This window comes from Cottoperca gobio, chromosome 7, assembly GCF_900634415.1.
Source record: "Cottoperca gobio chromosome 7, fCotGob3.1, whole genome shotgun sequence".
NCBI lineage: Eukaryota > Metazoa > Chordata > Actinopteri > Perciformes > Bovichtidae > Cottoperca > Cottoperca gobio.
Genome location: NC_041361.1, coordinates 3058115 through 3080366, shown reverse-complemented (window position 1 = coordinate 3080366; position 22252 = coordinate 3058115). Strand labels below are relative to the sequence as shown.

Here is a 22252-nt window from a genome sequence, read left to right as displayed (position 1 = left end):
CTATAGCTCATATGTGTCTATCTTGATCTGTGTGTGTGTGTGTGTGTGTGTGTGTGTGTTGTTTTCAGCCTGTGTTATTCAGTGGGCGGGTCCTTTCCAAGCCTGCAGCTCATCTTGCCCTACTTTCCCCCCAAAACAATGGGCACAGAAAAACAAACGTGCACCTTCAGTGGCCAGACATGTTTGCTGAGCAGAATTGTTTAAATGAACAAAATGTCCACGCTGAGACGGTGTTTAATAAGTGTACACAAGAAAGCACTGACGGTTCCTCGCTCGTTGGTTTATCTTTATTTAGACAATCACCTTGGGCATCACTGGAGTTACTTGCATTATTGATAATCGCTAAATCGTTAAAAAATCTATGTTTAACTGACGCACAAAGGATGGAAGGGTAACCGCTGACGATAGCGCAGCTGGTTTCACTGCACACTTAAGATCCAGATGTTCACACAGAGTTCTCCTTCTCTCCAAAACAGACCCGGTGATTAAAACACACAGAATGAAGAATGCCATCCGTACACCTGGTGGCATAGATTTCCTTTTTGGCATCAGAATATTTGATACTGACACGGGGAAACTGTCTTTCCTTTGTTTCTTTTCCAGCTGTTCCAGCTTTGACCCAGTACTCACCCTCTCTGCTCTTTATGGGATCTTGTCACCGTTTCCCTCACAGGAATCCCTGACAGGGACAACTTACTGCAGAATGGATATGGAGCTGGGCCAGCACTGACGGGCTTTGCTCTGTAAATCCTGCCACTCCTTAAGCAATTAGGCTTACCCTAACACGATTAACACACAATGGAGCCAAGGTCAAAACTTCTAATGACTCGCTGCTCCAGAGTCTGTTAAGTGCAGTATGTTCTTAAAGATTGACATGCTAAGTGACCCCACAAGGTGCTAATGAGTAGTTCACTTGATACCGCATTAGTTGTACGTTAACTCTTCCCCCCATGTAAAGGCTCTACATGTATTTTCTGCATCCTTCTAGTGCAAGTCTTTAAAAGGATATTTTGACTTTTTGGTAAATACAGTGAGAAGATCAATACCGCTCGAGTCTGTAGGCTTAATGTGACGCCAGAGTCAGAGCTACATTAGCTTAGCTTAGCTGGAAGCAGTTGGACACAGCTTGGCTCTGTCCAAAAGTAAAATACTTTTAATTCATTTATCTATTTAACAGCTTTATTTCTGTTAGCAATACAGCGTAAAAGAAACACAAGCATATCTGCAGTCTTACCAGGCTAGCTGTCTCCCCACTGCTTCCAGTCTTTATGCTAAGCTAAGTATTCATATTATTAAGAATGGTATCGTTCTGCCCAGATGTTGGACTACTGTCTGTCTCCGGTTCTCTTTTGTATTGTAGACCTTGTACGTTTGGAAGGGGTTTAATGGGTTCTAAATGTAGGCAACATCTATGCAACCATGCACACATATAGCTGAATTAAAAACATGGAGCCCCTCCACTACCACCACCAAGTTATTTAGCTGATGCTGGAAGTTGTTATCACCCCCCAGGAGCGATTCTTAGAGCTGCAGAGGCAGAGAGGCACTTTGGCCGGGACATTAGCTACACTGGCTAATGTGCATTGGCGGGGCTGCTAAATAAATCAGCAGTAACGTTAGCATGACTGCAAACAGCTTCTGGTTTCAAACTCAAAAAGGTCATGTGTCAAGGGCTTTTGGATGAGACCCAGAATAGAAAAATGAGAATATAATTTATTAAAATGTGTATTATCTTCCACAACATTCAGTAACCTGTAGTTCAGTCGTTCCCAACGATTTAGCTTGGGACACAAACTATGTCTAGTTCTGACCCCTTGACTTCCATCCACCTTCTAAGCACACACACCACTCCACTAGTGTGAGGATTCAAGGAGCGCAGCAGTCATACGGCAAGATTACAATTCATTTAAAATAGACATGGGAAAACATAACACTTGGAAGAAGTCGGTGCTGAGAAGACTTGTGCATGCATAATACAGAACATTCATGCAGCATCTGTACATGCCTCATTGGTAGTGTCGTGTAGAGCCTTGCACCTGCAGTCTGCAGGGATAACATTACAAGCTGTGTGCCACTCGCAGCTCTCTCCAGCAGACCAAAGAGGGGAGCAAAAGTAGGTCACCCTCCCAGAGACCCACACTGCAGCAGTGCTCGTGTCTGCCATCAGAGGGCCTCTGATGGGAGCGAAAATGGGAGTCGACAGCTCCCTTCCGCTCACTTTTCCTGCACAAAGGCAGAAGAGCCTCATCCCTGCTCCTGTTAGATGACAGGCTGAAACAAAAGCAGCAGGAGGTGAACAATCCGTTACTAAAATAAAAGCTTGGCAGTCTCCACTGTAAATCATTTTTGCTGTCAAGCACCAAAGTCCGTTCATCAAATAATGTAGAATCTGCCCCAAAAACTCCTAAATCTGCATCTTTTGGGAAATCCACGTGCGCTTTCTTTCTAAAAATCTAGATGCGTATCATATCTGTCCATTAAATATGAAGCAACAGGCGAGCTTAGCTTAGCATAAAGACTGGAAACAGGGGGAAACAACTAGCCTAGCTCTGTCTGGAAGTAACACAATCAGTAACGCAAGGCCGTTCTCTCATATGAACTCCGGACAATGTCCCAACGAGTCTCTTGCCGTTTCCTGAATTTGTCTGACGATTTCATTTTGGTCCCTTGTAGACAGAAGTTCCTGAATCTCGTCGTCTCTCCAGTTAGACGTTTCCTGTGTAAAGGACACTTCTTCTTCACCCTCAAATGTTTCTCATGTGTCAAAGGGAGGCTTTAGTTCAGCTTGTGGACATGCTAACATTTGTTAATTAGCACAAAGCACAGCTGAGGCTGATGGGAATGTCATTAGTTTTGCAACTATACCAATAAACCTAAGTATTGGATATATTTATATAAAATCAAATTGACCTGACAATGGCAATAGATGAAAGGTTAAAAGCTCTCCAAAGTTATTACAATTCATGCCAACGGGGAACATAGGAGGCTACCTATATAATCATGTGCTGCTGCTGCTGCAATAAAATGCAGAACCGTATAGATTATATGCATGGCACCAAGTTTGCTCTGAAGTTTCTACAGCAGTGTGCATTTCAGATCAGCCAACTGCTGACTCAACCACCTTCATAAAGAAGCAGTAGGTGCTTTGATCTCAGATTAGTAAAAGGAACTGGAAGTGAGGCAATGAGGGAGAGGGGGGGATGGTTAGTGGAGTGTAAAGAGTTGCACTGCTGTTTTAGTCCCCAATGCAGTGAAGAGAAAACAGAGCCGCCGTATCGGTGGAGCACCTGCTTTTTGCACCTTAGGCGCAATCCTGTACTGCAGGCTTGTTAAAGATGCCCGGATCCGCATTTATTGCAGCTTTCTGCGTCTTTTTAAAAATACTGTATGTGTCTAATCGGGGCCTTAGGCGGCATCTGTACAGCTGATGAAAGTCCTGTTTTTACAATCTCCAGGATATGGAGGAATTTTTCTTTTGACCTTCAGCAGAGCTAAAACAAGTTAAAAATGTCATGGCAATCCTTTTAGTAGCTGTCGCGACATTTCTCAGATTTCCAAAAGTCAACCTCAAGATGGTGCTAGAGAGAAGAAAAGTCAGTAGGATATATCATCTGGGAACCATGAATGTTTGTTCAACATTTCCTGGCAATCCATCCAACAAACAGCTGATAGAGTATTTTTACTCTGGGATTCAGTTATGTCAGTGTCTGATGTTTCTGCAAAGAGAGGGTGAGATCATCTCCATTCATGGCCTGAGCTTTTTAAAGCCAGGATCTGAAGGAACAATGGTGCTCTATGAAAACCTGCAGTATATCCCAAGCAGGCGCTCTTCCTCTATGCTTTCCCATTTCCTGTGAATTAATAATAGCCTTGCTGGGGAAATGGATGCACTTAAGATACCCTCATTTAACAGCGGCACGGGAAAGTAGATAGATATAGCAACCCTCGGATGTGTTAGAGGTTTCTTTAAAGTGTTTCGGAATCAAGCAATTAGTTTTGCCTAGTCAGGTTTTTACATTAAACAGATTTTCACAGCTTGCACAGCAGTAAAACATGCCGATGTGACACCATAATGTATCTGAGGTGTGAAACTGACTGCAGGGAGCATCTCTGAAGATCAGTAACTGAAGCCATGTGGGTGTTTGCTGATTCATTGCTTAAAATAACACACCAGAGAGTATAAAAATACCTTCATCACACTTCTCTGATGAATAGCTCTAAAATCTTACGCACATTAAATAATTATTTTGTGTTTTTAGTTATTGAATATGCAAAGAATAACAATAGAACTGACTGACTGAATCTCAGGAGGAAATATATTTCATAACCGGCTCATATACATAATCACATAATCTCATATACCGACCGGTGTTTGAGATTATTGCACATGTATTCATTCAAATGAGACGGAACGTGACGTCAGCGTTCTACTCATTCTCATGCAGAGGGTTGAGCACGTGTTGCCTTCACGTGCTATAGGAATGGTTACAACTGTTGCGAGTTGTGTGCGAAACAGCACTGCGCAGCTGTTAAATCACGGGTTTCGCTATGATCAACGGTGGAAATGAACAAATAACATCCCTGGAGTACTGTATATTAGTACAATCTTGAGCAACTTTATTTGAAAACATAATTTTTAATGCTACTTTGTACACGTCTGAGATAAATAGTGTACATTTACATTTGTTTTACATCTGTAGTTACTTTGAAGATTAAGATTTGACATACAAAACATATTATGAATGCATAGGCCTACATGATGAAATGTTGTCGAAGCAGTTCAATTAATTTAACCTCAATCATCTACAACATTAAAAACACTGCTGAGCATTTAAAAAAGTTAATAAAAATCCTTTGTCAGTGTTACATTTATTATATACTGCAATATATAAGCAGCCTTTTAATGTTGTAGCTACTTTATACTTCTACTCCACTACAATTCAGAGGCAAATATTGCAGGCTACTTTTCATTACACTACATCTATTTATTAGATTCAGATTAATTAATACAAAATCTCGTCAGCAAATAATTAAGATGTTTTATTGTAGGTTAAAATAAGATAAAAACCATCTGCCCAGTAGTAAGGAATTAAAATGAGCCCCATACTTTCCAGCTGCAACATTAAAGTGATCTATGAATGCATCAATAATTATAATCCGATAATATAATATAGGTTACATTATTCTGAAATGGGCCAGTCTGCATAATGAATGCATGGCTTTCACTTTATTTCCACATTATGGTGGCCTAATTATTTCATATTATAGTAAACTGGTTAACTGTCATGGCAGGGCTTATTCTGCCGTGCTGGCATTCTCCCACTACTTGCTGTTAAATAAATAATGATGTGTAACTACAGTTTAGAAATACTCTGTTGCAGATAAAAGTCCAACATTCAAAATAGTACTCAAGTAAAAGAAATTCCAAACAACAGCACTTTTCAGAATAATATATGTTAAATTATTGAATTCACAACTTTATTGCAGCTAAATGAGAAGCTTAACTTTTTACTATATAGGGTACTCCCGGGTAGCTTGTAAATTTTACCAAGGGATCAATACAGTTTAGATTATACATGATATATAATTTGTTGATACATATGTTGTGTTAAACTGCTAAACTGACTCTTCAAAGTAACTAAAGTTATCAAATAAATGTAGTAGTGTAAAAACTATGAGTTGTAAATGAAGTACTCAAGTAAAGTACACAATTGTTTAAGTACAATACTTGAGTTAATGTTACTTTTCACCATCGTTTCCCACTAATATAAAAAGAAGAAAAGCTGAATATGTCATGTTTACAGGCTTGTAACTTGTACCTCCGGAAGTGGCAACTTAAAAAACCGAGGTTAGCAGGAGTACGTGAAGGCATCGCAGGCTCCAGTACTGAGCGAGGACGCTCCGGAGCCTCAGAGCGGGATTGATTGAGTGACTGAACCGCTGCAGGAGCAGGAGACGGCGGGAGGATCGGATCGTTGTATCGGATACTTAACATCTCTGCTTTTACTCTACACCCGGGACATGAACACCGTATTTTAACCGCGTTAAAACTTCACTCTCCAGCCCAAGATGACGGTGGATTTTGAAGAATGCATTAAAGATTCACCCCGGTTTAGGTAAGAGCATGAAACTCTTGATTGTACGTTTTTGAACTGTTGAACGTCACAATTTAAAACTTATGTTACGATTTTCTAGCATTTCTTTTGTGCGTTGATTCATCCGAGACATGTGCGATTTTTTTCCATGTGTTTCCTCTGTTATGTTGCATTTTGCATTGAAATCTTAGTGGGATTAAACAATTAGCCTACAGTTTTGAACATCAGTCAGATGTCTGAGTTATTTCTTGATTCGTGATGATGAGCAATGCAGCAGTATGTCTTGTCACATGGGCTAAAGAGGAGATCAGAGTCTGTTGGTCCTCACATTGTCTCATTTCTTTCATTGCTTTTCCTCTTGTGCATCCATTTGACAGTTAAAAATAGTGTCATTTTAGCCTCATTAAAAAAAATACATAGTCCTAATCCAGAATCAATTAAGGTTTAGATGGAGATGATTCACTGTATTGGTTTTCCATTTAAATGAGGATGCAGTACAAACTGAAGCTGCAACTAATGGCTTTTTGTACATCATTAATTAGTCAGTTAATGGTCTTAAAACTAAGTCCTCAATATGGAGAAGACTTGGGAATATTTGTTTGTTTTTTTCTAAAATAAACGATGTTCTGTCGTAGACTAATTATTGATGTATCAGCTCCAGTTTAAACTGTCACTAATCATTGGATCAGAGGAAACTGAAGGTTTCCCCACACAGCCTGCGCCAAAGCCCCTGACCGCTGTGCACCAAAGGTTACATAAATAAGGGAGGAATTTTCTACACCCACATCTAAACCTGGTCCTCTGCTCCCAATGAGTCAAGAGCCCCCCAGGCTGTGAAGGGAGTCTGGGGAGCCGGAGTCCCAAGGGAAGTTTCTTTACTTAAGTATAAAGTAAAAAAAGCACCAATGGCACAATGTACAGATACAACATAACAAGTAAAAGTCCTGCATTCAACATTTTACTAAAGTTAAAGTATGATTTCATTTAGTAACATGACTTTATTTTAATGAGAACCAGTTGAATGTCCTGGTATCTCCACATCTCGTTCACGTCTGTAGACCATGTGTTCATATTTTCAGTGATTTACAATCGGATACGTACTTTAGACTTTCAATGAATAAGGGACAAAAACTATGCGATAAAATCACTTTAAATATAAATAGACGACGTTATAGGTTCATTTTATACACTTTTATTATATCCTTGTATTTATTTTACATTATTAGATTGATAACGCTGTTTGTTAGAAGCATGTGTAGCTTGTTGCGCTGAAACATGATAAGTAGAAACTGCTTTATTGCAAGAGGCTTACAATAAAACGTGTAACAATGCCTTGTATTTTATAACCTCATCATATGACTGAAGTTAAATCAGCTCTTAAATAAATGTAGTCGAGTAAAAGGTACAATAGTTACCTCTGAAATGTAGAGGAGTAGATGTATGAAGTACCCAAAAATGATACGCAAGAACAATATCTGAGTAAATATACTGTGTGTGTGTGTGTGTGTGTGTGTGTGTGTGTGTGTGTGTGTGTAGAGGTGTGCTCTCCCTGAAATAAAATCTCTGCTCCCAAATAAATCAAAGCCTTCCAGACTTGGCAGCAGCACCTTAATGACGGCCATCTGGGCTGGAGAAAGGCACATCTCAGGAAGTGCTGAGTGCATTAACTTTCTTCCTTCCTTGTTTCATATGCTAAGCAGCGAGGCTACAGGCTGCATGCTTAAGAATCACCTACCTCATTATTTAAAGATCTGAGACGCCTCCCCCCCCCTCATGAATGAGTTGATAAAGTTATCTTTTATCTGACTGGAGTTGTGCATGTGGAATGAGAATCTTTCTCACTGTCTGGAGAGATGCTCCTTTTTACGCTCCATGTTCAGTTATTGTGTACTTTCCTGCTTTCCTGTTTTATCTGCTGCTCAGGATGTTTAAATGACTCGAAGAGGCGCTGGAAGAGACTGAGTAAACGCATGTTCTTGTCACCACTGAAGCCTGTAACTGTGTTTTTCAGGGACCATTCGAATGGTTTCCTTTTGTGTAGCTAAAAGCAGGCGCTATGTTGTGTTATGTAACATCCCTTGGAGGTGGATGACTGGAAAGAAGCAGCAGGCCCAGATTACGGGAAAGTGACACTCTTCCCACACGTGTAAAATGACACAGGAGCCAATTTCCTGCATGTTTTTACACATTTTCTTTGACAATTATCTCTCACATGGTCCAGGCTTTTTTTATTTGTTGGATCCAGTTTGAACCATTTAGCAATCGATTACCATGCATTCAGACCAAGACGGAGAACAAGACTTCCACTCCACTTCACAACAACATGATAAATGTTGCGTCCTGTTCAGGGCCCGGAGATGTCTTGAACAAACTGTGTGCATTCTGTGTTTCGTCTCTATGGATACTTCGACTCAGACAGATGTGAGATTGCAACCACTGATGCTCTCCACATCTGGGATGATTACACGGCCGCAGGAACTCAAGTGTTTGTGTTTGCTCCGGCACAACAGTGGCAACACGCAACGTTTGAGCTGTTTTCTCCCCACTGACATGTTAATTTGAGGTTGCACTCCACATACTGCCAGAGGATCATTTTGAGGCAAAGCAACTAAGAAAGTGTGCGATTAGTCGACTCGTCGCTAGGCGCCACCAGAAATACTAGTCGGTTAAACTTATTGTTTTATTAATGTCCACATTTAAGTTTCATATTGACATATCCTCTTTCCGAAATATAGATAGCGGCAGGGTTCAGCAGTATCTCCTGGTCGACAGGATTGGCCAGCTGCCCGTTAAAACTAGCTTACTAGCTATCTAGCAGGTTAGCATGTATGCTACAGCTAGCGACCTAGCATGCTATGAATCAACAATGCAGTCTAACGCCAACTAGCTCATTAATCAAACTTGTAAGCCAAGATGCTGTACGCTATTTGGCCGAGTTGCCTCTTCGTAAAGGTTTTGAGTGACTGTATGTTCCTTCTAGTGAGCAGTGATCCAGTGTATTCGTCTGGGGCTTTTATTGTGAAGGGTAAAGCAGAAGGTGTGAAGCTATGTTATAAAGTTTCCGACTTTACGTCTCCTTTGTGTTTTATTTTATTACCTTCATGAAGTTTAGAGTAGATGTGCTTCCAGCCCTCTTTTCAGAGTAAAAAGAAAAAAAACTTGTTATGTGTGAAAACCATGTTAAATAAAATATGAATCCTAGCAGATTATTTTCACATACTTAACGTGCCTCGAGGCGGAGTTTAAGAAATAGTATTTGTTGTTTGCTGCTATATTAATGTTGTGAATGTTGTATTTAGAATCTCTAAAGTTAGGACTTCCACTTATATTTTCAATATTCTATGATTTTATTCTGCTAACTTGGAGCCTTAGGAATAGGATGTTTTGTGACTACGGCTCCTGAACCACTATGTTAGCTTCTAGTATTTATGCTAAGCGTTAGAGAATATTTTTATTACCGCACTTTTTGCTATTTGGCGGGTCGGCGTCCTTGCTGTGTCCAAAAGGTCCTCCAGCAGAATATGACTATTGTCCAGAGAGCTTCTTGCTTCTGCTGAGAGACAGACTCTTTTCTCTGTGTCTGAATGGCCCGGGGCAGACAGCCCCAACGATCCTTCCTCCCTTCCCATGTGAACAGCTGGGATGGGGGGGGGGGGGGCGAGCTGCCTTCATAGTGATGGGTTTGTCATTAAGCCACAGAGCAGAGTGGAGAGCCCTGACAGTTTGGGAATACAAGTTCAATGACCTGTGGCGCTTACTGTTTGTGTGTCTCCAGCGTCTGTGAGAGAATGACTGGATGGATGGATTCATGACACAAAGTCAGATGACAGGGTGAAGGGGGGGGGGTGTATGTCAAATTCCACGAGATGACGGGCATGAAAGAATTCAGAGCATCTCGTGTAATGTCTCGTTTTGTAAGAGATGAATTCACTACTCCTGCTTAGTGGGAATGTAGGTAAATAATAAGAAATGAAGTGAATGAATACTGTAAGTACCTTAAGGATTGTTTTCAAGCTCTATTAAACTGCTGGATATTTTATTGAATAACCGCTTGGTTTATAAAATTGTTGCATTTGAGCTCATGTTTGCATACTGTGCATTGTTGAGTGACCCTGACTCCTCTGGCGTCTGGATTTATTTAATGTATATTTGAAGATGTACTCCCATCTGTTTCCTTCTCTGTGGGGAAGTTAAAGGTATTTAAAGAGGCATTCGCTTCATGACTTCATATTTAATACTGAGAGGAGGGCCCTGATTTAATTTTGGGGTCTATTCCCGCTCATGTATAAGACATGCAAACAACTGCTTTGCATGTTAAATTCATAAAGGTACCCAGAACTTTTTCTTCTGGGAGTTTTGAGGTTTCTCAATATATAGTTTTATTATTGTCATCGCAATGTCACTTATTCAACAACGTCATCGCGTATTTTCCTCCATGTCGAGCTTGTGTTTCTGGGAAACTGTGCATCTCCAGCTGCATGGAGCTGGAAGGGATTTCTACTGACTGCAAGGTCTTCTGCTCTATTTCAGACTGACCTCCTTCCATCTTGAATGTGTGCCCTTCTGTTCATCCAAGAAAGCTCCTCCCAACAAGACTGTGACTTTGGCCAGTTAAGGGTTATTGTAGCATTATTGTAATTGGGGGGGAAAAAACAACACTTTCCAGCTGATCTCCTTCACATCCATCTCCACGCGCAGCTGATATCTTAATCATGTATAGACAAGGCTGTTCTGTTCTTTATTTAAGGTCTTACCCTTAAAGCCTGTGTCCTGTTTGGACCCATTAAACTCTACTAGCATCTCCCCCACCCTTGTGAGTTTATTCCGCTATTTTAATCTTCATCTGTGTACTTGGATTTAATGAGCGAGAAAGGCTCAGTGGCGCTTGCCCCAGTGGGCATTTCTACCATCTTGTTAAAGCCCGTTAGTGAGCTCTGTGCCCAGGAGCTAACAACTCCAGGTAATGAAAGTGACAGGGATTAAAGCAGCAGTGTGCAGTTTGATGGTCATGCCAGGCGTCTTTAATCAGGGATTGGCCCACATTCGCCCGCCCAATCCCTTTGGACGGCAAGGTGTCAACACCTGGAGGATTACCGTCCAGTTTGATACTGATGTGAAGTACTGCAAACAGATCCAATGATACATTACGGCAATATGATTTCTTAATCACAGCGTTGGTGTCCTCCCACTGGGAAGGCGCAGCACCATTAGTTGGAAGGGCTTTCATCTTTTTTAAAACGAGACCAGATGAAGGGCTTTTGCCAGTTGGAGCCTCGGAGTTCACCAGGATCCAAAGCATGTACTGTGTGAAGCAGCCGCGCGCAGACTATCAGAGGGTTTTGAAGGAATACACCACACTTAGTTGCCAGTTTATTAGGTACACCATGCTAAAACTAATGCAGTCTAATGCAACAGTGCTGCAATAAATCCTCCCTTGAAGGTTATAAACAGTTTTTAGAGAAGTGTTGATTCAACTTTACGATTCTTTTAGAGGATGCAGTTCGCGGTGCTGTTGAACTTGCATTGCATTATACAGAGAGCTGTTATTCGGCCGACCCTCCATTGGTACAAAAGGGGTGGACAAAATAATAGAAACAGCAATACAGAACGTTATAACGTTTAGGAAGGTAGGATTTATTGTAAGACTGTTGTGCAACAGATGGGGTAGACCTCAGGAGACAGAGAAGATTTTGCACATGTGGTGCGGAGAGGTGGATTGAGACCATTCTTATGTTTCTCCTGCTCAGAGTATAATGAGGTAGAAGTGGATCCTCATGACAGCATGGCTTGCCATATACATTGTGCTCAGTCTAATATACTGTATGTTGTTCTTCTACAAGTTCAAAGCTTTCATATTTGGAAATCAGATGTGTGAAGCTGTTCACATGAAAGTGAACAGAAAGTAGGGCCGCCCCTGTAGCTAGACCAAATCACTCCTTTTGTTTACTCATTCTTTACTCTCTAAATAATAGACATCCAGTAGTTTACTCTAAATCATTGTAAATGTTATCATAAAAAAACTTAGGTAGTAGACACGGCAGAACATGAGGTCCCTGAACATTTTATATAGTGCTGGTATTATATTGTGTCTATTTCCAATGTCCTATATGCAGGAAGTTATTTGATTTGTGTAAATGCAAATGAATCCCTGGTGAAATGCTTTGCGATGCAGAGATGATGTCATCCCTGAGTCTTTTGTATTGCACTGAGGGGGATCACCACATGAGGCCTGGCTGTCCCTCTCATTTAATTTTATAATGAATAGCAAGACGTTTCACACACTGCACACACAAAGACCCACGAAAAGCAGGGTGCCGCATGCTGAACGCTGCTAATCTGCTTCTGTCGGACATCCTGAGAGCTGACAAAGACCTCCATCAGTCAGCGCGCAACTGGCAAAGAGTGTGAACAGTTTATTAAGTGCGATGAAATCTAATAGCTAGACTTAGCTCAATTGCTCTCGCCTCGCTTTCAAATCAGCCATCCGGTGTTGCCACAGGTTGCGCACGCTGCGCCGCATACATTGAATCAGCACTATGGCAACATCCTGAGCCCTAAATGACGGACGAGTTGTAGTAAATTGGCATTAGTAGTCCTATCACAAACCAGAGTGAATGAGACCAGCAATGACTAATGCGAGGCAGGGGAGTTAGAAAACAAGAGCGAGGCCAGCGAGTGCAGTATCACACACACTGGAACGCAGATTTGAACGCTGATAATTCAAGCCTTTTGGTCTTACTTCACAGTGTGGGTGAACAAAATCGCTCACAACTCGGCATTTGTTTTCCCTAGCAGATTGGATTATGGTAATGGAGAACCGAACATCTGATCTCAATTCTGCATGGCTGTAGATATCAGATGTCTCATGCTGTTTAGAAGAGAAAATCCACTTTCCTCTTGATATGTAAGAGACGGGCTTCCAATTTGCCTCAGAGACTGGAACCTGGTCATGTGTTTTGTCCGAACAGAAACATCTAGAAACACGAGAGAAATGTTTGAAATTGGTGCATCAGAGCAGGTTGTTGGAATACTTCATAGTTGGATTCGTATCATCTGTACACTTTCGACCGACCGACCGACCGACCCCCCCCCCCCCCCCTAAAGGAGGGAGTTAAGCCTCAGCTGCAACGTGAGGGCACAGCGGGCTACCGGTTACATGAAATGTACTATAATTCTGAGTTGTTATAAATAGTCTGACTAATGTTCCTGGTGGATTATCCATTCTGAAAGTAGAGCTGTCAGATGCACTGCAGGAAAGGCCAGTGTTATACGACAGGACGGCAGTGCATTTCCTCTTTTACGCAATTTTATGTTTCGGCCGTACGGCATACGGTGGCAAGCAAGACACGGGGAACTTGGCTTGGGTCTTCAGAAGTTGTATCTTTTTATTCACCAACAAACAACCTAAACTGTACACACACTGCTCTGCTACGTTCACAGCTATAACGTTACTGCTAACTTCTTACTCGCCGTCACATACGCTCGCTGTCTTTCGCTACGACACGTTAGTCGGCTGAGCATAGATGATTGCCTTTGTAGTTGGAAGACAAAACTCAAAACACTCCCAAACAGGCCCAGAGGTGTTTACATTTGTTTTACTAGTCCTGTAACGGTTTCCCCACCATCTGTAGTCGCCATCTTTCTGAGCTCAGCTTCCTGTTCCACCAGAAGAGACCGACCTCTGGTAGCGCGTGCTGTGCACTACAATACATCGCATCAATACAGCGTTAAGAAAAGCGTCTGTATTTACGTCATACTGTCGGAATTTGTAATTCCCCTGGTATACCGTAATACCGCCCAAGCCAACATTGGAGAAAGCCAGGCTAGCTGTTTTTATGCTAAGCTAAGCTAATGGGCTACAAGCTGTAACCTTGCAGAATGCAAAGTGAATTTTAGAAACTGTGCAATAGCATACAACGTAAATGGAAAGACTCGCTTACATGCAAAGGTCTTTATGAATCATGAATGTACAGAGTGGAAAAAGGAGAGAGAGAGAGTATCGAGAGAAACAACCAGAGAATCTGAAAATCTGTTTTTATTTCAACTCAACACAAACAGTTTACAGTTTATAGTTGATGTACATTTAGTAAATTTGCTGTTTGAGGCGCTTCAACACCGACTGCAGAAACACATTCAGCCTAACAAACAGAAATGAGAGTCTCATGTAACTCTGCCAGAAAGCATTTCCAAAAAACTGTTTCTTTAACTGCTTTGAGAGCCTGTATTGTTTGAAATGTGTCCTTGTTAACGAGTGCATGACCTAGAAACATTACAGAGACGTCCAAGCTTTACAAATCAGATTAATCAGTATCAGGTTTTCTCATTAGGGGTGCAGCGTGTTTAGCCTGGACTGCATTTCGCTGACCGCGCTTTACATTCAAGATAAACACTAATTGGAAAATACGCAATTTCCTCATCACTTAACGGCTGCAACTCGTGGTCCATCTCTCCAGTCAAAGGCAGCTTGTGAGTTGAAGTGTCCTCTCAGTGAGACGGCGACTGGACGGCTGTGCGTCATTTGTCAGCAGACTCGCTCGCAGACGGCAGACACAATGACCTGTACTCTGTCTTACCACTACACTCTTGAAAAATAAGATAACACAAGGAGATAAAAAAGAGAGTTATGACTAACAGATTTCACTGTTTTAATGTCACGTCTCTGATATTTCTCCCCTGATGACCAGGCTGCTTGGAAAGCCATATAATCTCAGGGGGGGGGCTGGGTAGTTTCCAGGTGTATCAACATCAGCGTATGCTACATGTTTATCACCCAATGGGTCAGGAAATGGGAGAAAAGATGGGATTTCAACCATACAGCTGTGTGTTTTGTCGTCATCTTGGGAATATAAAATGACTGTATGTCCAATACAAATATTGAAATTGAGGAGGAGGTAAAGGGATAAATCAATGGGCTCCACATGCTCTTTCTCTGCTCCGTTTTGAAATGCTGAATCACACGTGTACAAGCATCTGTTTTTGATTTGTTCCATCCCTCTCACTAGCTGCCTCATTCTCTCCCCTTCTCTTCCCCTTTTCCGTCCTCCCTGCCTTCCTCTGTGTGCGGGGGCAGACTTCTGGTCGTGACTGGGCCAGAACCGGGTCTAGGCACAGGCCAGGAAATGCGTCAGTCTGCTGAAATATTAAAAGCAGGTTCAGAGTAAAAGGGAAAAACCCAGGGGAGATGATGTGTGCAAGGAGGTTGCTGACTCTCCCTGTTATGACACCCAGCCCTGAGTCACAACATCAATCCCTAAACACCCTTAAACAGCTTCCAGGCATTAATAAAACTTAAATGACGGCCCACCGCTGCACCATTACGCCAATTTGAAAATGCTGTACGAGTAAAGAATTGTGGGCTGTTGATTAATCGACTTACGCTCTAATCTTGTTCTGAGTTCTGTAACTACACTTCCCATCATGCTTTGGGGAATGCATGTAGCCTATCTTTCTTTACATTTAAGCCAATCTGCATCATGAGAAGTCAGTGACAGTTGGTAGCGCAGGGGGACATTTTTGTTTTAGGAAGCTTGAATTATATATTTGGTGCAAAGGAGAGAACGGTGCAGTTGTTTACATTTCAGGCAAGATCTCAAATGCATAAGAACATTCGATTCGGGCTGAACGATATTGACAAGAACTGATATTGCGATTTATTTATTTTCTGTGATCTGTGAAAATAATTATGTTCTATCAGAATTTTTCTGTCAAGCAGCAAAACAGTTGTAGCATGACGTTAATTTGCCCTGTGAGTATTGCACAGCTCTATTTTTTATGATTTCTGCCGGATATATTGATATCTTCTCCTTGTAAGGTCTAACTTGCATTCACTAAACATACAGATGAGCCTGAATTTTCTCCCTGTTGTTGGTGTTTGTTGTGTTTCTCCCTGGAGAGTGTGGTTTTTTTTGGGCGAAGAGATCAATGAGCCGTGACCGGACTGTATAATTCCATTCTTTTCTTTTTCTCACTCTTGAGTTTTGGCAGAACTGCTGAGCTACAAATCTCCGGAGAGTCATTTCCAGTGCCGTGTTACAACAAATGTGGAATTTCCTGCTGTTGTATTTCTCTCACGCAGTTTTTATAGATCCACCAAGGGAAAAATGAGCAAAGAATGGCTGTTATTGTCTTCCAAACTTCTAGCCGCATTTAAAAGTCCCATCACAGGTTAAGCAACACAAACTTTTGGGTCTCTGTTTTCCCAGTATCCTCCCTCTCTCTGCTTCCTTTCTGATAGTGTCAGGGTCCGGTTGGCTCTCTGCTGGTTGACACAGGAGTCACATCAACATTCAGGTCCATGGACTGATGGTGAAGGGGTCGCAGGTCAATAAAAGCGAGCCAGAGAAATGACGTCAGGGGCGTGTTGCTGACTTCAGACCGGAGGAAACACCTGGGGGGAAACATAGAAGGAAGTGACACTTCTCCTGCTGTCTTTCAGTCAGCTGATCTGACACGGTGACGTTCACATGATGTCTAAACGAGCACCAGCTCCACACGCTAATCCAAACCATGAATCTGCTGTTTTTCGGCTGCGTTTCTAGGGCAGTTGTTTTTTGTTTTTGGGAATGTAAAACAGCAGTTGGAAGTGTTTAATGTTTCGAGGCTGTTCAGGGTGAAAGGGATATCGGCACAACTCATATGGAAGCTGCCTAAGCTGTTTCAGCGAGCAACCATCTCTCAGGCTTTCAGACAGGAAAGCGCTGAATGCTTCACACGTCTGGTATGCCTTTCTAGTGCAAGCCAAGCTGCATGTTTAGCCCACAAAAATGCCGGGAAGACTCCCAGCTCAGCCCCGCCACATCACGCCTGTGTAGGGATTTTCACAGAGGGAATTCGGCTATTTCACCAAAATGTCAGGGTGTTAGACTGGAATGGCGTACTGAGAGCAGGCGCTCTATTTTGGTGTGTTGCCCAGAAAAATGCAGCGAAGACCTTCACGTCTGTAGGCTTTATTGTCTTCCTCCCTTCAATGGAACATTGTCCAGGCCGGTTCTCACAGCCCTGGCCTCTTCTGGATCCTCTGCGTGTGTGTGCTTTCTCTTACGTCCCGAATATCTTCATTGACATTTTTGTGTGTTGCAGTCATCTCGGACCACCCTGAGTTAATATAAACCTGCGCCGCCAGCCGAGGCCTCTCATATCCTGACCTTTCTCCAGCCTTTCTCCCGTTTACCCCCACCGATCAGCAGCGTCCCTCTCCCCACCCGACTCTTACAATGCTGTTGTGACGTAGAACGCATCCTCTTGCATCCCATGTGACAATAAACACACGATTTGAGACCGTCCATTCAAGTCTGTTTCCCTTGTGATGGTGCACAGGAAGCTCTCGCAGACCACACTCATCCAGTTCTTAACGGAGGAGTGGTGTGAATGCTATTATTGTTGTGCTGAAGGGGTTAATCTGTGTCACATTTCCTCTACATGACCGTCTTTGTTGGCTCCCTGTCTGAAGTGTCATTTCCCCATGGGCTGTGGTGGCCTAATTGCACGACCTGCCCCCAGCCCTCCACTACAGCTAATGGGGGATGGATGGAGTTGGCATTGCATTAAGCATGGCGACACCCAGCTGGTTGGTCAAAAAGCCCAATTGCAGCCGATATTAAAGACCTTCTAACTGATGTGTGCAAAAGTTAACAATCATTCAGTGATGAGACTTTTTAACCTGAGGTCTTCTCAGTCTGGGTTGCTTCAAAGTTTAAACTGAAAACAGGAAGTGATCTGAAACTTCATCTGAAGAGCTCCTACGCTTTTAAAAGACCTTCACATGGAGTTTATGTTGGTTGATTGGGTATTGGTTTTATTAGCCAAGCAAAGTTGGTATATCTTAACAACTGACATTCATGTTCTCCAGTGAACAGATCCTACGTACTTCCTATTGATCCCCTGACTCTTCATCAAGCGGCACTATGAGGTTAACATTTCTTGGTTTGTAGTGAAAAGTCTCGAACTTGCCGTGAAATGGTCCCAAGAGGATGAATTGTAATAACTTTGGTTGTTGGTCATGAAATGTCACAGTATACCAGAAACCAATGCAATGTTTCTTTTCTTTTTTACTCCTATTACCAAAGATGTTAATTTTGCAAAGATATGAAACATAACAAAGCAACCAACTCATAACATGTAAGTGAAGAACTTGCCATTTGTTCTCGTTGAATTACTTTGATTATTAATTTAAATGTTAAAACTCGTAAGCAACTTCCACAGTCTTGCTCAAGAAGAGCAGAAATACCCCGTGATATATTGAACAAAACAATAGTTTGAATATGATATTTGGTTGAAGTCACACTGTTGCATCACACCAGCAGTGGTTTTCATTCACACGGATGCTTTATCCTTTAAAGAAGTGAGAGTGAAAGCGAGGATTGTTGTTTCTTCCTGTGTTGATAAGAAAGTGGGAGTTGTTGTTTATGGGATTTCCAGAATGACTTCACCGCTGACCCAACGACAACTCAAGGTTGCGCAGGACTCGGCTGGCCGCGTTCCCGTTCATTGTCTTTCTTTTTTTTTCTTCTTCTTTACCGGCTGCGTTCCAGTTCAGCTTCCATGAACTGTGCTGACAGCAGGAAGTTCAGGAGGGGAGCAGCACATGGCTACTGCCAAATCCACTGTAAATACTGGACATTGACGGCTGCATTCATAGAAACGAGTATATAGTCTCATTACACTCAGTAGATGTAGCTCTTTGTGTGCACTCATCACTTGTTGCTAACTCATCTCTATAATCTGTATCTGTGGTTGTGTTCAGCACAGACTGGGGATGTATTAGTAGCTAATAGAGCTGCAACCACAAACCTCCCCAGATGCTTTTAGGACATGAATGGTGTGTGGAAAAACCGCTAAAAGAACAAACCACATTACATTTTTAGCCTTCAAGACGATATTTACTTCACAGTTTTAGGACGGAGCATCTACGGTGTAGCTGTCAGATGGCAGGTTGTTCTACTTGTTAACCTTAAAACTGACAGAGATGAGAAGTCAGAGTCCACGGGGAAAGTTTGAGGCCAGCAAACACTTCAAAAAGTCCCATAAAGGTACTTAAAAGTCTGATTGCGGCTCCCAATGAAGTGTTAACCCCCTATAGAGGTTTTATTTAAGAATATGGCTGGAATTTACCAATTATTCTCATTATTGATTTAATTTGCTGATTGTTTTTACAATGAATCTGTCGTTCTATTTAAATTTAAATGTACAATTATATAAAACAGAGAAAATCAATTTCTTTTTAATAAGCCTCAGTCCACCCAGGATGTACCACCAATCGATCCACTCAGGTATAAACATAATAATAATCTAAACGGCTCAAGATGCTTTGAAAAGTTGTTATAAAGGGCAACAGTCAGTTTAGTGAGAGAGATGTTGCGTTTAGACACGTTGAGTCTTTCAAATGTCTTCGGTATTGAAATGTATCCAGCAGGCTGACTACAGAATGAAAGGCGATATTGTGCGGAAGACGTCTGTTCCACAGCTGACCCGTAGTTAAAGCTTTGAAATATTAGTGGAAAGGCTGACACAGGACAGAAAAAGCCTCACAGATCCAACGCCGATGTAGCAGGACTGAAACCGTTCTGCCACATTACGGGCATCAGGGTTTTATAATTGTGGAGTTCGAACATGTGCAAAAAGCAGAAATATTTCTTGCTTTAACATTCAGCAAATAATTCCAACTGTACTTCAGGTCATGTACGCTTAAAGCAATCTGTCTGAGTAGAAGCTAAAATTAGATAATCCAGATGTTTTGCCATTTGTCTGCTGCGCACAATCCCAAAGCCAGACGAGTTATAAATGGAAACGATTTAATTTTGCTTATTTTAAGACATAAAAAGAAATGTCAGCGGGTGACTTTATTGAGAAGAAAGCAGCAGCGTTTGTCACACTTGCATATTCTGTACTCGAAAGAGCCTTTTATCATCTTTAATTCACCTTGAGATGTTTATTTGCTTTATTCCAAATCATGTAGATGGCTTGTCAGTGGTGGAGGAAGTATTCAGATCTGTTAAAGAAAGTAATACCACAGTGTAACAAATACATCATGGAAATGTTCAAGTATGTAAGTATAATCAAGAACAAGTACTGTCCCCTGTGACTATTATATAATATATCTTTAGATTAGTTTCCAAAGTGACACCTTCACAATTCTTTTTTGTCTCTTGAGATGTTGTGGAGTAGAAGTATAAAGTTGCATGAGGAAAGAAAATACTCAAGGAAACTAAAAGTACCTCCAAAAAACATCTGTGTGTTGCTTTGAATGTGATCAGGCCACGTTTAAAAACGAGCGGGAAAAAGCACTTCAGCTGTTGCTGTTGGTCAGCAGCAGTCTCTCTCTCTCTCTCCTCTCTCTCTCTCTCTCCTCTCTCTCTCTCTATCTCTCTCTCTCTCTCTCTCTCTCTCTCTCCTTCTCTCTCTCTCTGTTCTTATGTCTCTCTCTCTCTCTCTGTCTATGTCTCTCTCTCTCTCTCTCTCTCTCTTCTATGTCCATCGCTCTCTCTCTCTGTCTATGTTCTCCTCTCTCTCTCTCTGTCTGTCTGTCTATCTGCTCTCTCGTCTCGCTCGTGTCTCTCTTTTCTCGCTCTTTCTTCTTTCTCTCTCTCTCTCTGTCTCTCTCTGTCCTCTCTGTCTCATCTCTTTCTCTGCTGTCTGTCTATCATCTCTCCCTTGTCTATGTCTCTCTCTCTCTCTATGTCTCTCTCTCTCTCTCTCTCTCTGTCTATGTCTCTCGCTCTCTCTCTCTGTCTATGTCTCTCTCTCTCTCTCTGTCTGTCTGTCTATCTCTCTCTCTCTCTCGCTCTCTGTCTCTCTTTCTCTCTCTTTCTCTCTCTGTCTCTCTCTCTCTCTGTCTCTCTCTGTCTCTCTGTCTCACTCTGTCTCTGTCTGTCTGTCTATCTCTCCCTCTCTCTCTCTCGCTCTCTGTCTCTCTGTCTCTCTCTCTTTCTCTCTGTCTCTGTCTGTCTCTCTGTCTCTCTCTCTCTCTCTCTGTCTCTGTCTCTGTCTTATTCGGAAGCGAACAGGGTTGGTTTTTTTTGGCACGCTAACTCACTTCTTCTCTGAGCTGCCTGAGTCTGGAGCGTGATCACACGGGGGAGCTGAGGGCAGCTGGTCCCTCCCCAGGGGTCGGGTCCCTCTCCTTGGGTCACTGCGGGGTCAGGAGTCAGGGTCTGGCAGTTAGTATATACTGTATGTGTGAGTGAGGGAGTGAGGTGTGAAAGAACTGCTAGTGCATTAAGTTTTGGCGAGGAATAAGGTGCAGAGGTTTGTGAACCATTGTGTCATCTGAATGTTTAATATTTTTACAGTTCCATACATACTTTCCCTACTACTGGCAGGGATAATTGGGTATATTATAGTTATTTATGAACAATACAAATAATATTTTATTAATAAATATTATAATATTATTATTATTATATTATTATGTCTAATAAATTAAGTTTTTGAAAAGTGAAAAACTGTTTTTTTGCCAGAGTAAACTTGGCTGCAGAAGTCTTGTTGGAGAGAAAGTCTCTCTGTTCTCGTTCTCTTCATGTGTGAAGATGGGATTCATCTGCTCAGATTAAAACGGGAATGTTATCCTCAGCTCAGGGGACTGCCTGACCTGGCTGCTTTTACTGCCTGTGAGACCGTTGGTCGTTGTACCGCGCCAGAACTAATGTCTCTCGCCAAGGGAGGGTCTGAAAATATGCACACATGTTGTTCAAGGTCCAACAGGACACTAACAGCGAGAGAGAGAATATTTAGATTATATTTCAACGTTTTTTCTTTCTGTACTTTGAAAAAAAACAGATTTGATGTTGATGTTTTCCTTTTATTTTCAGGCAGGCGTTCTCTTCTTAAAGGGGCATTCCACCAATTTTACGCATTAAGATCAGTTTACTCATCACAGTGCTAGTCAACCTGTGAGAAAATGTCTTCTGGGGCTTTGCAGAGAACTTTCTAACGTCTGATAAATTGGGGGACGAGGGCATGGAGACGTGGACATTTGTCCGGCAATGGGAGTCTAATGAAAAGTGCTATTGAGTTGCATTATGGGAAATGTAGGATCCAGTGTTTTGGGGGATTGTACCAGGAACTAAAATTCAGGATATATCTGCCTCGGCTGCATCAGTTTTAAACCATTTATATGTCTGATGTGACGACCTCATCTTTATGGAAGTCCAATATTAAAG

At 41.9% G+C, this 22252-nt stretch overlaps 1 protein-coding gene across 4 annotated transcripts in view; it reads left to right on the top strand.

The window, feature by feature from the left end:
• The first annotated feature begins 5902 nt into the window (after nt 1–5902).
• LOC115010866 (arf-GAP with coiled-coil, ANK repeat and PH domain-containing protein 3-like) overlaps nt 5903–22252 on the top strand; it is a 59873-nt gene continuing 43523 nt past the window's right edge. For all 4 annotated transcript variants that reach the window (XM_029435726.1, XM_029435727.1, XM_029435728.1 and 1 more), the window contains exon 1: nt 5903–6116. In XM_029435726.1, the coding sequence (XP_029291586.1) occupies nt 6070–6116 (47 nt within the window). In that variant the 5' untranslated portion in view covers nt 5903–6069. The remainder of the gene's footprint in view (nt 6117–22252) is intronic.